Raw genomic sequence first — 16,957 nt, 5'->3', positions numbered from 1 at the left:
AATATAGCTTACATCACAGTATTTAGTAATGGCATAATTACAATGATATATGTTATGGAGATTTTTTTTGTGTGTTTCTCTTTTTTTTAGTGCTGAACTGAACGGCGTGGTGACGCAGCCGGGCGGAGGGAGATGTGAGCGGGCTCCAGACACACATTCCTGCTGCTGCTCCTGCGGTGATACTGACACACTCCGCCGCCTCCACAACACCAGGTTCGAGTCCTGCTGTAATACTGAAACTGTGTTTTAACATGATTATCCTCGGACAGAGACGAGGCTGAAAGTCGGAGAGATTGTGTTTAAGAGTTGTGAGCTACAGTGAGGTTAAACATGTGGCTATTATGTTGGTTATCCCTAGCATGCTATTTGGCTAGTTAGCTGTAGTCAGAGGCTGGCTAGCGGTTAGCACGTGTTTTATCACCGTTGTATAACATTTTAATCGGAAGGAGCGCTATAACCGAAGCCGGAAGCTCCTTCTCGACAGAAATAACAGTCATTCCACCTTTCTGTGTAGACCTGCATTTACTGTAGAAATACTACAGTAGTTAAGCTAAGTGTGCTAGCTGGCTAGCTCACTAGACACATGCATATGGTTGTGTCTGAAACTGGAAGTAGGTTAACTTGATGCCTTGCTGTTCACTAGAAGGCAGTGTTGCTACGTTGCCCTGTGGAATCGAAAGCTCACTCACAGATTGAGTGTTTCACCCAAATAAGTAGAATGCTACCCATAATATTAAACTTCATTTAAGTGCAGTCCTGCATCAGAATCCTGACTTAGTAGGCAACATGTCTTACATTTTAGACACACTTATAACTTACACTCTGCCCCATCTATCCCACGTGAGAGGGAATTCGTCCACTTTCAAGTCCACTTTATGTTAAAAGTCAGGCAGTGTAGTGATGTGTAAATGTCCCTCAGCTGACTGAGGTGTTCTCCTGTCTTTATACAGCCCTGATGGATGCCCTGACCCAGGCTCTCTCCTCCAGCTTCTCTGTATCTACAGAAGCCAACAGCACGGCTGCCCCTCACCCCCGCCTGGCTCAGTATAAGGGCAGATACAGCGCTCTGGAGCAGAATGAACGGCGCAGGAGATTCCTGGAGCAACAGAAAGAGTAAAATTCCACTTTAATCATTCAGTAAAGCACACATTATTCAAATAGGGCCAGATGAATGCCCATCCAAGCAGAAACACTTCACGTGCTTGTCAGTTTGAAGACTGACCAATTTATTAAACAAGTAGAATCAGAATCATTAGTGCTTCTGGTTGTTTAGCACGAAAACCTGTAGCCTCGCTGTTCCTTTGTGTATAAGATTGGATTCCTCTGATTTTGAGAAAATTATGTTTGTTACACATTTTTAAAAACACTTGGTTAAGAAAGGGTAGGTTACTTTCATACATATCCTGGAACTTAAATGCACTGAGGTACTTTGAAATCATTCTATCAAACAAATACTTGTATTTAAATGTAACAGATACAGACAGATGTGTGTGTGTGTTCCCATACATCTCACATAAAAAGACCAGCATTGCTGTTTGCCACCCAAAATGATCAAACATTTGTTTAGGTTACTTGTGGATAAGTATCGCAAGACATATTTAACTCCTGAAAACTCCTAAAATATCATGCTGTTTTAATCTTAAGATCTTTGCTTCGAGTTAATTATTATTATTTCAATACAATGCTTTCAAAATACTTTTTGAGAATGTATTTATTTCCCTTAAGAAAACCTAAATGTTTAAGTGACCTTGACAGGCCTGCTGCACTGTTTTATCTGAATTCTATTCATTTTATTGCACCCATAACTTAATAAAAATATTGTTTAAACATTAAACATTAGTTAAACAATTAAATATCCCAGCAGACAACGCAAGAAAGCACAATATGAATTAGCATAAATAGGCAGTTTAGTATAAATTGTTTAATGTAAATTATTTGGTCTTATTACATTTAGCAGAACACTGAAACTTCTTTTTTTGCCATTTTAGCCTAATCATTTCTGTTGACGAATACTTGGTGCATTCCTATTACAAATAAAAGTAATGTTTCTCTATAATATATATAGAATATATATATTATAGTATACTATAGAATATATAGTAGACTTTATTTTCTGCATTTTAGGGTTTATGCATTAGCAAATATAACTTATAACTTAAAGGGAAAACATAATCTGTAATGGATTTCCATTTTAAGCATAGTTGTCTTAATGAAATGATAATGTCAAGACAGCTTATTTTGAAGGCCTGAGTAGAAAGTCAATGCTATAAATTGCAGATGTAGTGACAGAAGCTGCTTTTAAATGAGTATGTTGTGCTTGTAGGAAAAGGCTCAACTATGTGAATCACGCCCGCCGTTTGGCAGAGGGGGACTGGACGGGGGCAGACAGTGATGAGGAGCAGGAGGAGAAGACTCAGAAGAACCAGCAGCAGGATGAGGCAGAAGATGAGGGGATGGAGGTTGAGCAGCGGAAAAAGTTGCCAAAGCATTACGCCAACCAGGTTAGAATATAGTGAACATGCTGAGTGTTTTAAAAGTTGTAATATAAATGTTGTATGTACAACTCCACAGTTAAGGTAGCAAGACATTCTTGCATTATGCAACGCTACAACATTTTCAGTGAGTCCTGTGGTTTGTGGTTGCTGTCTTTATTATGAAATCAAAAAATCTAAACATGAATGTGGTGAGAGAGTTTTTTTATGTTATATATAATTATTATGATTAAGTGAATCAGGCCTGAATCAAGTCACCACATATAATTAGGAACTGTCAGCATAAAAAAATTCAAAGCTTCTAAAATTAATCAGTAAAGTCTTTAATCCTTATACTTACACTCACCAATGGCTTTATGGCTTTTTATAGCACTTAGCTAAAAAAATATAAACAAAAGAAACACAGGGTGCACAGAGAGAAACAATAGGTTAGTTCCAGAATTCTGGAAAAACAATTGCATAGTCAGAAGACCTAAATGTCCTTCTGACTATGCACTTTAAATTAAACTACACATTTGTGTGAAACTGGGTAAATTTAACATTTTAAATATTTTTAGGTGCTTCTCCTTAAGATGCTTTATTTGTCTTTTCAGCTGATGTTGTCAGAGTGGCTGGTGGATGTGCCTGCGGATCTTAGTTCTGATTGGCTGCTGGTGGTCTGTCCTGTTGGCAAGCGCTCTCTTGTTGTTGCATCTAAGGTTTGGGCTTGTCATTTTTTCTGAGTGATGCAAGCTTAAATGTCCTTCGAGAAAAAAAAAAGGACTCAGTGATGAGTCAGTGATGTCAAACCTAATCCTCAATCTAATTTAACTTTTTTATCTGGCTCGTTTCTTGGATATGAAGCACACATGAACCCAGATGTCTGTGGGTTGTAAAAAAAAAAAATAATAAGGCAACCTTGATACCTTGGTCCAAGGCTCAGTCATGGATGTACATGGTTTGCTTTTGGACAAGGGTCAACATGGGCTCTCTGACTGATCTGTGGCTAAGTAGCTCCATACACAGCAGTCTCTCAAAACCTTTGTTATTTTGGAAACAACCTGTCCCAGTCATCTGGTCATAATGGTTTGGCCGAAAGTCACACCGGCCTGTTTGTTTATAGTCAGCCATAGATACGACAGACCTTTTACATGCTTCACAATTACAATAGAATCTGTATTATCTGCTTTAGCTTGTTCGTATTCAGGGGAAGAACATTGATAACATGCTAAAGCTTATTATGTTAAGGTAAGATCAGATATGCTAATCTTATGCTCACTATATTTTTAATGTTTAACAGGGTTCCACTGCATCGTACACTAAAAGTGGGTACTGTGTAAATCGTTTTCCTTCTTTGCTACCTGGAGGGAACAGACACAACTCAGCCATGGGGAAAGGTCAGTAATTTTTTTTGCATAAAGCCAGACCCCCAAAGGTTTTAAATGTATTAAATAGCCTTATCTTGTGTTCTGTAATCCCCACAGATTACACCATCCTAGACTGCATTTATAGTGAAGTGGACAGAACCTACTATATCCTGGATGTAATGTGCTGGAGGGGGCATCCGGTATATGACTGCCCTGTGAGTCTATGATTTTTACACTGTTATTCACTAATGGTTAATCTGTATTTATTAGACCTGCATAATAATTAACATAATTAGACTGAAGTAACAGATATTTTGTATTTACCAGACAGAGTTCAGGTTCTACTGGTTGCAGTCTAAGGCTGAAGAAGTGGATGGACTATCAGAGGTTGCCAAACGGAACCCTGTAAGTGCATCACTGGTATTATACATTTAAAAAATAACTTAATAAATAAATTAATGTACTAATTAGGTGATTTGCTGTTTCTGTAATTCTTTGCAGTTCCGTTTTGTTAATTTGAACAGTATCAGCTGCTCAACAGAATCCATTCAAAAGGCCCTGGCCCATGACTACAGCTTCAGCGTAAGAGCAGTCACTTTATATGTTTAATATAGACTATTGTTAAATTACAAATTTTTACCTCATACCTTTTTTTCTTTGTTATTGTTTGTTCGATTGTTTTCTGTTTCCCCATTTTGTGAGGACATTACTTAAGTGCAATGCTATTTGCACCCAGCTTTAACCCAGGTGAAGTTAAGTCATATGAACAAGTTTGGGCACCCCTATTAATCTTAATCATTTTTAGTGATAAAAGTTTGGGTGTTTGCAACAGCCATTTCAGTTTGATATATCTAATAACTGATGGACACAAAATTTGGCCGGTGCAAAAGTATGGGCACCCTGATCATTTTATTGATTTCAATACTCCTAACTACTTTTATTCTGACTTACTGAAGCACACAATTGGTTTGGTAACCTCATTGAGCTTTGAACTTCATAGCCAGGTGTATCCAATCATGAGAAAAGGTATTTAAGGTGGCCAATTGCAAGTGGTTCTCCTATTTGAATCTCATCTGAAGAGTGGCATCATGGGCTCATCAAAACAACTCTCAAATGATCTAAAAACAAAGACTCTTTAGCATAGTTGTTCAGGGGAAGGATACAAACAGTTGTCTCAGAGATTTAACCTGTCAGTTTCCACTGTGAGGAACATAGTAAGGAAATGGAAGACCACAGGGACAGTTCTTGTTAAGCACAGAAGTGGCAGGCCAAGAAAAATATCAGAAAGGCAGAGAAGAAGAATGGTGAAAACAGTCAAGGACAATCCACAGACCACCTCCAAAGAGCTGCAGCATCATCTTGCTGCAGATGGAGTTACTGTGCATCGGTCAACAATACAGCGCATTTTGCACAAGGAGAAGCTGTATGGGAGAGTGATGCGAAAGAAGCCATTTCTGCAAGCACGCCACAAACAGGTGTTTGTGGCGTGCTTGCAGAAATGGATTATTTCGCATCACTCTCCCAAGGGTGCCCATACTTTTGCACAGGTCAAATTTTGGTTTAATGCATATTGCACATTTTCTGTTAGTACAATAAAGTACAATAGTTAGTTTCAATCCTGAAATATTACTGTGTCCATCAGTTTTTAGATATATCAAACTGAAATGGCTGTTGCGAACACCCAAATATTTAGAACTAAAAATGATTAAAATTAATAGGGGTGCCCAAACATTTTCATATGACTGTAACAGTGTGTACTATTGCAACAAGTATTAATATGGAAATCAATGTAAAAGCTTTTGTTTAATATTTTGTCATGTTTTTTTGTGCATTCATCGTGATATTGCAACACAGTAAAGGGTGAGCTGAGTGTCAGTACATTCACTGCCAACATAACTAACTTATAAATCTATTAACCATGTGATCTAACTTAATACTACAACTGAACTACTAGTTTATTCTTCACTAAACTCCCAGTTGCCCTCAGCATGATTTAAAAATAACTAGATCTAGCTTAAATAAACATAAGCAGAATAACATATTAAATATAAAACCTTAAGCAATCACCTAAGTTAACATAAGATACAAATTACGTAACCATCGCAAACCTCGATTCAAGCAAATAACCTTAACTGAGATCCTCTAAAAGCATGAACTATTATCTAGTTATATAACTAATTCTAGTGGTTTAATAGTCAGGTAATACTAACTCAAACCGTTTTCTTACAATCTAACAACAAATTATACCTGTATTAACATAAACTGAAATTAACTTTACCTCCATTGTTCGTTTTAGAGGAGATTTTAATATTTACTGTAAACATAAAGTAAGTCCATTGGGAGTTTGCTAACATTTGTTAAGGAGCTAGCTATAATGCTACTATTAGCTCACAACATACCAATACCAGTAATATGTCTGTAAAAATTAGTTGTTTGTTGGCTAATTATTTTTCTATAGTTCTATAAGTGTTACAGAATTTTCAAAAATGTAGAGGGACTGAACTGCTAAAACTACTAAATACTAAATATTAACCAAATTCTGTTCACCGTTTCCAAATGGCTCCTTTAGATTTGCGCCTTTATACTCCCGCTTTTATTGGTTGGAAGACGTGCACTTGTGTTTTTCTGTTTTTTTTTTTTTTTCTCTCTTTTTAATGAAGGGTTAAATATAGCCTCCCAAATGCTACTTGTAACATCATGCAAATAGTCACTTCCTTTTTTTCTTGCAGATTCAGTGAATATTTCTCAGTTTCTATGATTTTCACTCAGACAGATTATACAGATCCTTGATAATAAATATGCATTTTGCTTGCTCTGCCTTTCCAGGTGGATGGCCTACTTTTCTACCACCGTGAGACTCATTACACCCCTGGAAGCACCCCTCTAGTAGGCTGGCTCAGGCCCTACATGGTGGCAGACATCTTAGGCATTGAGGTGCCACAGTGTCCTCTTACCACTAAGCCTGACTATGCCTGTCATCAAATGCAGCAGATCCGGGAGCACAAGAAGACGTCCACTGAGGTTCGGCCTGCAGAGAACGGCAGATATGAGTTAGAGCATCTCTCCACACCAGAGAACCAGACAACAAATAGCAACCAGAAGGAGCGCATGGAATCCTGATGTGTGTAGAAGCCTGACTGTAAGTTCTTTAAGCCCAGCATTTTGGAGATCCACTGAGAAGTTGTGGATTTGACAGACTGGGGTTTGAGGATTTGTGGCTTACCCTGTTCTGGGGATTTTGGACTGTTAAGTTAAAGCTAGCTAGATAATGGAATGAAGCTGGTTCCAATGAATGACTGGTTTCTAGCAACCTTTTGCAAGCATGTTCACCACCAGTTTTTTGTGACATCCTCAGAACAAGGAAATAAGATGCAGGGTTTAGTTCTACACAGTATATTTCCATGGAGTAAGCCTGTACAGTACTGCTTAATTTTAAAGAGGCTGTTTGGTCATGTCTGATTTTTCACTTTCCTTCAGTGGTGTTCCAAAGACAGATTTCACCTTACCAATTGTGTCTGTGCTTCAGAGCTGCACTAAACCATTTTGTTCAATATATGCAGTACTCTTCAGATCTATACATATTATGAAAACTATTATTTGAAGTAATTGCTACCACATAATTTTCATTCATAAACTACATCTGAAGGAAGTGGACCAAAAGCAAAAGCATTCATCGAGCGTCTTTTGATGAATGCTTTTACTGATCATTGTTATATTTTAGATTAGCTTTTAAATTGAGGGTCTGTATGCCAAACTGGAACATTTCTGAAAACTGAAGAAAGTTTGAGTTTGGTACTTTTAAGTATGACATGTTTTGTATGCCTTGTTAATAAATTAATTTTACTTATGGTGAAATGCAGCTTGATTTTTGTATGTTTTTTTATTAATTTATTGTGTGTGTGTGTGTGTGTGTGTATATATATATATATATATATATATATATATATATATATATATATATTTTTTTTTTTTTTTTTTTCTCCATCCCTACGGAGATGAAAGGTGTAAGAAGCAATCATACATAGAAACACCAGCTAAAATACAGACACAAACTTTTTTTAAACTGTTTTTAAAAATATCTGAATACATGTGGACATGCTGCAGTATGCCAGCATTGGATGTTCAGCCAAAAAACTATTATGCTAAACAAATTCTTTTTTTAAAATTGACTGTGACATTTTAGGACGGAATATATCCTTATAATTAGTGTAAAACAATTTGTAAAACGTGGTTTCTGCCATTTAGCCTTTAGACTGTGTTAACTCCTCATCAGATATGACCTCAGATTTCTATCAAAACCTTTTCAGAGCCGTGTTCAGTAGAGCTGTCTGTTTTACCAGCAGTAGGTTTAACCCGATTGCTGCTGCGTGTTCCTGGAAAGCAGAACGTGACTAATAACAAAACACTTCTAAAACCACACACTCTGCACACATTCTGCTTCACCGTGTTTTCTGCCGTGACGCAGCTGCTATAACCTTGTTTTGGGTAATTTTTGTTGCTGTTACAGCATTTTCCACTGCTTTTTTTAAGAATGCATCTCAAATCTCATGTTCAATTTGGAAAACAAGACCACAGAAAGGGCGTTTTTTATATGTATAAGGCTCAGGACGAAGCCTTTGCTTTAAGAACTGACTAATCAAAGCCAATACCTACAAAACTACATACAGTGCTGTGAAAGCATATTTTACATATTTGTCACACTAAATGGATTCACATCCTCATTCAAAATATAATACTTAGAAAGAGAACAGAAACAGACCAACAAAAGTAAAACCAATTGGCACCCCTGACCCTAAAACAGGTTGAACCACTTTTCGCAGAAAACGAACCAATTCCTAGAACCGAAGATCAGTCTGTCACATCTCTGTGAAGAAGTTCTGGCCAAGTCAGCTCTTTGGTTAAGAGCCATTTAAAATGTTTTATTCTGTTTACTTTAAACCATTCATATGTAGACTTTCTCTTGTGCTTTTGATTATGGTGAATTAAAACTGTGCTTTGTGTTGTGTTGATTTATTTGATTTAACCTCTATTTTTGCTGGTTTATTAAGAACACCTTATTTATAATGGCAGAGTGGCAAAACATTTAAAAAACACATATAATACATAAAAACATCATAAACAATAGCAAGTAAAACAGGATAAAGGGCTAAAGTTTATCAGTATCAATATTTCTTAATGGAAAATATCTGGAATGGAACTCCCAAACTTCTTTAACTTCAATGAAATATTCAGTTGAAAGATGCAGACTGAAATACGGACAAACCAGATTCTGCATTCATTTTGGGAACTTGCAACATGAGCAGAAGATGAAAACTGCAACAACTGAGGAGATAAACCAAAAAGAATATGTAAATGAGCATCTACCAGTAAATAGTACAAGTGTGTAATGATGCCCAATTTTTAAGCAGAATAAAGTGAGTAATTTTTTCTTTTAATAGGAGCATTTACGGCAAAGTGGATGGCTAAGTAATAAAGAACACCAAACAGGTTCTTCTACTCAGGTAGAAGTATAGATACGTTTAAAAAAGGTTAAAAATACCTCTGTAGAAGTTGAAATATCAACTTAAGCTTTTTATTCAAGTAAAATAAAAGGAGAAAAATGCCATTAAGGACAAAAGCTTAGGCCGTGCCACAGGAGTCTAAGTGCACTATCCCCTCTCCCCAAAACATTTTTCTAAAAGCCATAATGACTATAATGTTATATTATATGTTAATGTTAAATAAAATGGGATGCTCTAGGCTCCCTGTTTCAGCTGCATATGTGTGATGTGTACATGTGCAATGAATCACATATAAACCAATAGGGTGTCTGAATGGTATATATTCATACTTCTCATCCAATCACAATTAAATCCACTCCAAATCTGGATGGAGAGATTTATCTGGATGCCTGAATAAAAAAAATATATAAAATAGTAGTGACAAGGGTATTTTTTTAAATGTAAGGAGATGAAAATGTGAGAGGTAAAAGTAAAAAGTCAAAAATAGTTACTCCAGTAAATTATAGATAACCAAAATTTCTACTTAAGTAAACTAACTAAGTATTTGTACTTCATTACTTGACACCTCTGAAGCTGACATGGGTCAGATAGTCATTTGAGTAAGGTCAGAGAAGTTTACATAAGAAATCAATTTTAGACTTTACCTTAGACTGTAACCTGCTGATATGGGTTGAGAATGGTAGGATGCTATCTAACATGATTTGTTTTAACAATCTTTAAGAGTAGTAATCATTGGTGGACTCAAGGTGGGGCAGGAGGGGGACTGTCCCCCCAGGCCCCTATGATTAAATAAGCTTAGCTAAAGTGCTGTATAGGCTGCCCTTATTATGGGAAAAACGTAATAGAATGTCCACTAGGATGTCGCCTCTTGCAATAAATTATGATGTGCCCTCTAGGTAAAGGAGGTTTAATAACGAGTCTCAATAAGTTCCCATCTGTGGGTCCCCTTCTGCCATTCTAAAAGAAAAGGCAGCTATTAAGAAGCTACAATAATATATGCTACCCCTACTAGACTTTGTCCCAAAGAGTTATCTTTTCATTACACAAAATTGGATGTAGTGATGTATATGGTTCTTCTACATGTGATAAACAGGTGACAACTTGTGCATTTAAGTGCTTCTCTGATAAAGAAATGCCAATCCAGTAGGTTAAACATGATGTGGCGCCCTATAGGTGCCTATCACTATAGGATAAATTGTTTTTGACTTAACAAGAAAGAGTGAATTGTTGTCAATGATAGCACAACCCAAAACATTAATTTATTCTATCAATTTATGTTTTCAGATTTTCAGATTTAGCCACAGAATATACAAGCCTTACAAGTGGTGAGTGCGTGCAGTTCGTCTTCAGTTGTACCAAGGGGGAGGGGGACAGTTCTTCGCACCTGACACTCTGGCTGAAACTCCACCCTCTTTGACTAGGTCTGCCTAACAACAGAGCGATCTATATTCTGATTGGCTCAACGAGAGTACATTATAATAAACAGCCGATGGATGGTGAGAAATACCATGTGTGCCCTGTGAGCGTATGTACTTGCTGAGGTGCGTGTGACTGAGACTTGAGAACACTGATTATGGCTCTTAAAGATGTTATAACCCTTTTTTGGAACAGGAACTAGAATCTTGTCCCATGACTTTTGTAATATTCCATGAAAGCCAAGAAACACCGGGGAAACTCCTGCATTAAATTTGGATGTAATTTCTGCCAGAGTTACGCTGTCTCTTCACATGGACGTTCTCGCCAGATGCCACCTTTCACGACCATTACCACCCACTGCACAGATCACTGTGGGTGGTAATGCCTTGAATAATTATTCCTGGTTATTCACATTGCCTTATCATAGGCAGGCTCAATGGTGTCTGAACACACACACACTTAACTTATACAGGAGTGAGCATGTCCAAACCAATACCTTAGGTAACACTTTGAGCAATTTACAAACTGCTTAAACTATCCCATGATTTTTGGCATGTCAGTGTATTTCCAACATGTACTTTTCTTCTTAATCTTTTAATTGTGGCATAGTATGATGCTTGTTTTAAATGTTTATTTTAAAGTGATGTTTATAATGAGTGTGACTGGCAGTAAATTAGCCTTTATGTCTTTAGCAGGTGTCCAGTAAGTAAGTAAGTACAAATACTTCATTATCTTACATAAGTAGACATTTTGGTTATTTATACTTCATTGGAGTCCTTTTTTAAGCCAACTTTTTAATTGTACTCCTTACATTTTCACACAATTATCTGAACTGTCTACTCCTTACATTTTATAAACAGCCTCCCATTACTCCCATTTCATATCTGCACATTTTCATTCTGGCTTCTCATTGTACAAAAAAATAAAAACTATCCAGATAAATCTCTCCATCCAGATCCAAATCTGATTTTGGTTGGTTGAAAAATATAAACATATACCATTCCGACACCATGTCACGCCCACACTTCTACAAGAACATAGCCGACGTATGTAGTCTAGTATGAAGATGAGCAATACCAGAGACTCAAGAGAAATGTCCCAACTAAGCTTCTTTAATATATTTACATTGTACTAAAATGCATTCATCTTCAATGGGCATATATGCAGCTGAAACAGGGAGCCTAGTGCATTACCAATTTTCAACATCAACATTTTAATATAACATTAACATAACATTTTTTTTTTACTTTTTATACTTTAAGTAGTTTTGAAAGCAGAACCTTTACACTTGTACCTGAGTAAAAAGCTTGAGTTGATACTTCAAGTTCTACAGAAGTATTTTTAAGCTCTTTTATTTTTAATTCTACCTAAGTAATGAGTGTAAATACTTTTGACACCTTTGTTTTTAGTATACTAAATCTAGTAACTGATCCTGATTATTAAATACATTTAGTTTATTGGTCACATCTTTCACATAGGACTAATAAAATTCCTTGGCTGGTGATACTTTATATTGTTTCCTTGGGTTCTAATTATAGTCAAGTAGTTTTATTGTCAATACCGCATATGTACAGGACATACAGAGAATTGAAATTGTGTTACTCTCCTAGTATACTCTCCTACTATAGTACATCTTGTTTGCTAAACATGGCAAACACAAGGAAAAACAGATTTTTATCGTCCTGTTTTCTTTAATGTCATGACCAATAGCACTAAACCAGTGAGTGAAAAGGAAATGATGGTACACAAATAACAAAGGGCTTCTTCTCACTTACAGTGGGTTTTAGTACATATAATTAACAGCAGAACATCTGACAGCTGTGTGGTTTAAGAGAAATGAAAGGTATAGGTCATGCGTTGCATTCCAGGAACCCTCAGCACCTGTCTTCTCAGAAAGCTCTGAATAGCACTGTCTGTGCCTGTATTATGTGAAATAGGGAGGAGGAGGAAGAGAAGGAGGATAAGGTGAAGTGCCTGCTGACCCCATTAGTTGACTGAAGGTAGGAGGATGATAAAATCACTTTCATAATATTTATGTTTATTTTAATGCTCCCTCCCAGCTAATGCCTGGCTTACTGCCTGATAAAAAAAATCTAGATTTTTTGACAGTGCATAACCTGTTATACAGTAAAAAAAAAAAAAAAAAAAAAAAAAAACAGACTGTGAGGGGTTTGTTTTTTCCAGTGTCCTTGTGGGATTCCTCCATGTACTTTAGTTTCCTTCCATATTCCCAAAACACATGGTAGTTGAGTTGGCTATGCTAAAATACCCCTGAGGTGTGAGTAAGTAAATGTGTGTGTGGTACCCTGCAATGAACTGGAGTAGACCTACCCACTCGATAGGGTACATTCCTGCCTTGACCTCAGTGATTGCCAGTAGGTACTGACTAGACTGGACCACCAAATAGCAACATGTTTTTGAACTGCGGTCATTCGACACCTCAACACAGTTGGGGGAGAACACTAATACCCCATTTACATGTGGCTCCTTCATGTGACTAGTATCCAAATAGATTCTGATAGGATTTGATTCACATGTATTTCCATTTGGTAGTCAAATGCATCTTCAGTCAGGCCGACTGAAATCTGATTGCTGCCGGTTATGGAATATGCAAATCTATTCATTGCACAGCGATTACAGTATAACTGGTGTTTCTGTTGTACTTGGAGAAATTTGGGTTGATGAATGTGTCTCAGAAATAGAGATGTGTTTAAACTGTTATAACGTGGCCCATATCTGGAGCCTATGACTTTTTTATGTTACTATTACAATGTATATTATTATTTTTGTATCCCACCATTGATAAACTGTTTGGCCAGTTTGGAAAGTATTTACATCAGAACTAAATCGGTTTATGCTGCCTTAAAAACATTTATGTGTCTGATGTCAGGTGGTGGTTCTAGGTAGCACCTTAATGAGGTTAAATGAGTATTCAGTGTGTTTACACCTTTTGTGTTTTTAGTCATTTAAAAATGTTCTCCATTGTAGATTAACATTAAAGTCCTCCAAACTATGAAGAAAATACATGGACTTATTTAGTAAACAAGTGTTAAACAAACCAGAATGTTATTTATATTTCAGATGATTTAACATAGGCACCTCTTGCTTCGATGACAGTTTTGCACATCTTGTTAATTACTTGAATTTCTTGTCCTCTTAATGTGTTTGAGAGTTGTGTTGTGAAGAGGTAGAGTTGGTATACAGTAAATAGCCCTGTGTGGGTAATGTTAAGAAATTAAGGATAATCACAAAGACCATTCATCAGGACTCTCATCAAAAAGACCAGGCATACCTGTCAAGTTTTAGATTTAAAAATAAGGGATATTTTCCTCTGTCCGCTTAAAGCCGTCCCACCAGCCCAACGAAGGTTCAGTATCCCTTACATGTTAAAACAGGTTTACAAAAAATCTAAAATAACCACATGTGAAACACTTACACTACAATTAGATTATCAGAATCTGAACATGTTGTGGACATTCCTACATATGTCATTCTTTTAATACAGCCAAATTAAAAACCCTTTTCTATATATTTTTTTTATTTAAGATTTCATGTCTTTTTTGTAATAAATGCACTCTTTTATATGATATATTTTTTATTTATTTAATGGATTTAAAATTGAACAAAGAGTGCACAAATTCTGCAAAATGACTGTTGGTGACCTAAAAATGGTATTATGAGCTTTTACTAAAAGGACATGGACCAGATATATTCCATCAGTAAAAATTAGTCCTAAGGGGCCTACGCAATAATTTTTAATTAATACTTCTTCCTTTTGATCACTCCACCCCTGATCAGTTCAGTTAATGTCGGTCCTCTCCACATTTCTAGTTAAACTGAGTCACAAGCTGTAATTTTTTTTATTTTAAAAGGTTTAATCTGTGTGTTTTATTTCGGAGTATTTTTAAGCAGCTATCAGAAAAATCTCATCACAGTTTCCATGATTAGACTACCGTTACCTTTCTTTTAGAAAAAAGCTGCCTGAACTCACAGCGAGGAGGGCGGGGCTTCCCCACACTGACCCTCCTTGCAAGCTGATTGGCTGTTTTTCCTGAAAGGCGGGACTTTTTCCTTGAACCGGCTCCACGATTGGTTAAGAGACACAGAGCGGTCAGTGCCCTGTATCCTCAATAATATATATTTTTTTATTTTAATAAAATACGGGAAATTTACGGGAAAATACTAATACGGGAGGACAGCGGGAAAGAGGAGTAAAATACGGTAGTTTCCCGGCCAAAACGGGAGACTTGACAGGTATGAAGACCAGGTGGATAAGTTCATTAGAGGTACCACAAATTAAACAGCACGTGTGATTAGAGTATTTTGGTTTGTTTAACCCTTTTAAGTTACTACATGATTCCTTATGTGCTCCTTCATAGTCTGGTTGACTTCAGTGTTCATTTACAATATAGGGGGGGAAAATGTAATACATTGAATGAGAAGGTGTCCAAACTTTTGAGTGGTACTGTTTGAGTGGTACCCTAACCCTAACCCTAACCCTAACCAAACATTTCTCTCCATTGTACTATTTGTGATTTCCATACATTAATGGGTTTTAAGAAATAGGGCTTGACAACAAACTAAACAAATTGAGAAAGATGGGAGAATGAAAGAACACTAATTACTTAGAGTACTGTTTTTGGCAAGACTTTAAAATAAAGGTACATCAATTAAAAGTACTTACAACAAGAATAAACATTGTTAAGTGGCTTAGTAATGTCTCGACTAATTATTAATAGACAGTAGTTAAGACATTATTAAATATTATAAAATGTTAATTCTGTAATGTTGTAAATAATAATAAATAAAGAAGTTCAAGTGTTAAATGATTAATAATGTCTTTATTAGTGTCAATTAAAAAATAATACTGTTTATTAATGTACAGTTATTGTAGAGGGGTACTCTTTAGAGGGGTGTCTTTTAAGTCTGTCCTTCTGAAGGAGTTTTATGTGTGGATTTTTCAGGATGTTGTCAGTGTGAAAACAAAGCAGTAAGGAGGAGCTCTGTGGTGGGCGGTGCTGGATCTGCCAATCATGTTGGTCTAAAGCATACAGACCCGCCCACACAGAGAGTCATCTCACTGTAACTTACCTTTTTATTGAACTGGGTGTTCTTTTTCTCACTTTGCTAATTTAAGACGAGTTAAATCTAGTTTTACATTAAAACATTATCTTACATTCTGCGCCCTATTGCTTTTTTGCACTCAGACTTTGGACAGAGAGAGAGAGAGTGTGTGTGTGTGTGTGTGTTTACAGCTGCAGTCTCTCTCAGTATGGCGGAGTGGTATTTTTATGAATGGAGCAGATAGAAAGAGAGAGAGAGAGGGAGAGCAGGAGGGAGGAAGAGGAGGAGGATTGAGCCAGGCTGCAGTGTCTGCGTGTGTCCGGCAGGGGGGAGTTTGAAGCTGGAGCTTTTTTTCTGAGCTCCATTTCCCAACTAAAGATAAAAGCCTGAAAACCGCAAATATGTATTGCTGCAGACTGGAGCACCTCCAAAGAGGAGGGGCTTGCCTCCAAATGGGAGGTCCACAGCTCCAAAGGGGAGGGGCTTACCTCCAAGTGGGAAGTCCACCGGCTCGAGACTGTGAGCGCGTTTGTGCGCGAGACCTCTCTCACCTTCCGTGATTATTATTATTACTATTATTCTATTACAAAGAATTTAATGTTATATAAATTGTACTATCACATTATATTATATTATATCATATTATTATATTAAAGTCTACATCGCAAGGCAGGGAGACCTCACCCAACACAGCTTCATTTTCTGCCGAATGCCACAAAAAAAGTCCTCCGTGATTAAAAGGCTCATGGATGTCAATAAATATTTTAGTCAACAATTAATGATTATTTATATTTCTTAAATGTCAAATAATATACGTGTAGTGTGTATGTATTTATAATATTATTGGCTATGAATAAACAACTGCCTTTATTATTTAGATCTTTACTATTTTATAATTTGACAAATTCACAGCATGGCAAATGTTTAAACGTTTTTAAATAAATAAAATGTGGTTGCAATGTGCACAACATGCTTTTAGACTCTTAGAAAATGCATTTTAAAAGAAAATAAACATTTAATAAACGAAATAGATTAATTAATTAACTTTTGGGGTTATTTACAAGCACAAAACGTCGTGAAAAACACCATACCGCCTAACACCAAGCACCATCCTACTTGGAGGTAGGCTCCACCTGTT

The 16,957-nt window shown here is 36.5% G+C and overlaps 1 protein-coding gene across 1 annotated transcript; it reads left to right on the top strand.

The window, feature by feature from the left end:
• The first annotated feature begins 70 nt into the window (after window positions 1–70).
• On the top strand, window positions 71–7,697 carry snupn (snurportin 1). Its single transcript, XM_007228547.4, has 9 exons — window positions 71–213; window positions 951–1,113; window positions 2,324–2,501; window positions 3,086–3,190; window positions 3,772–3,868; window positions 3,956–4,053; window positions 4,166–4,243; window positions 4,340–4,420; window positions 6,665–7,697. Exons 2-9 carry the CDS (start codon window positions 956–958, stop codon window positions 6,956–6,958), a joined length of 1,089 nt encoding a protein of 362 aa, XP_007228609.1. The 5' UTR covers window positions 71–213; window positions 951–955; the 3' UTR covers window positions 6,959–7,697.
• Window positions 7,698–16,957: the final 9,260 nt, after the last annotated feature.

Source organism: Astyanax mexicanus, chromosome 2, assembly GCF_023375975.1.
Source record: "Astyanax mexicanus isolate ESR-SI-001 chromosome 2, AstMex3_surface, whole genome shotgun sequence".
Lineage (NCBI taxonomy): Eukaryota > Metazoa > Chordata > Actinopteri > Characiformes > Acestrorhamphidae > Astyanax > Astyanax mexicanus.
This window is presented reverse-complemented; position numbering and strand designations above follow the sequence as displayed.

Excerpts from the sequence above, each read along its gene's own strand:
- snupn (XM_007228547.4), top strand. The coding sequence starts at position 956 with ATGGATGCCCTGACCCAGGCTCTCTCCTCCAGCTTCTCTGTATCTACA. Across the intron at positions 4,054-4,165 it reads ATCCGGTATATGACTGCCCT|ACAGAGTTCAGGTTCTACTG; the intron begins GTGAGTCTATGA and ends TGTATTTACCAG. Across the intron at positions 4,421-6,664 it reads CCCATGACTACAGCTTCAGC|GTGGATGGCCTACTTTTCTA; the intron begins GTAAGAGCAGTC and ends CTGCCTTTCCAG.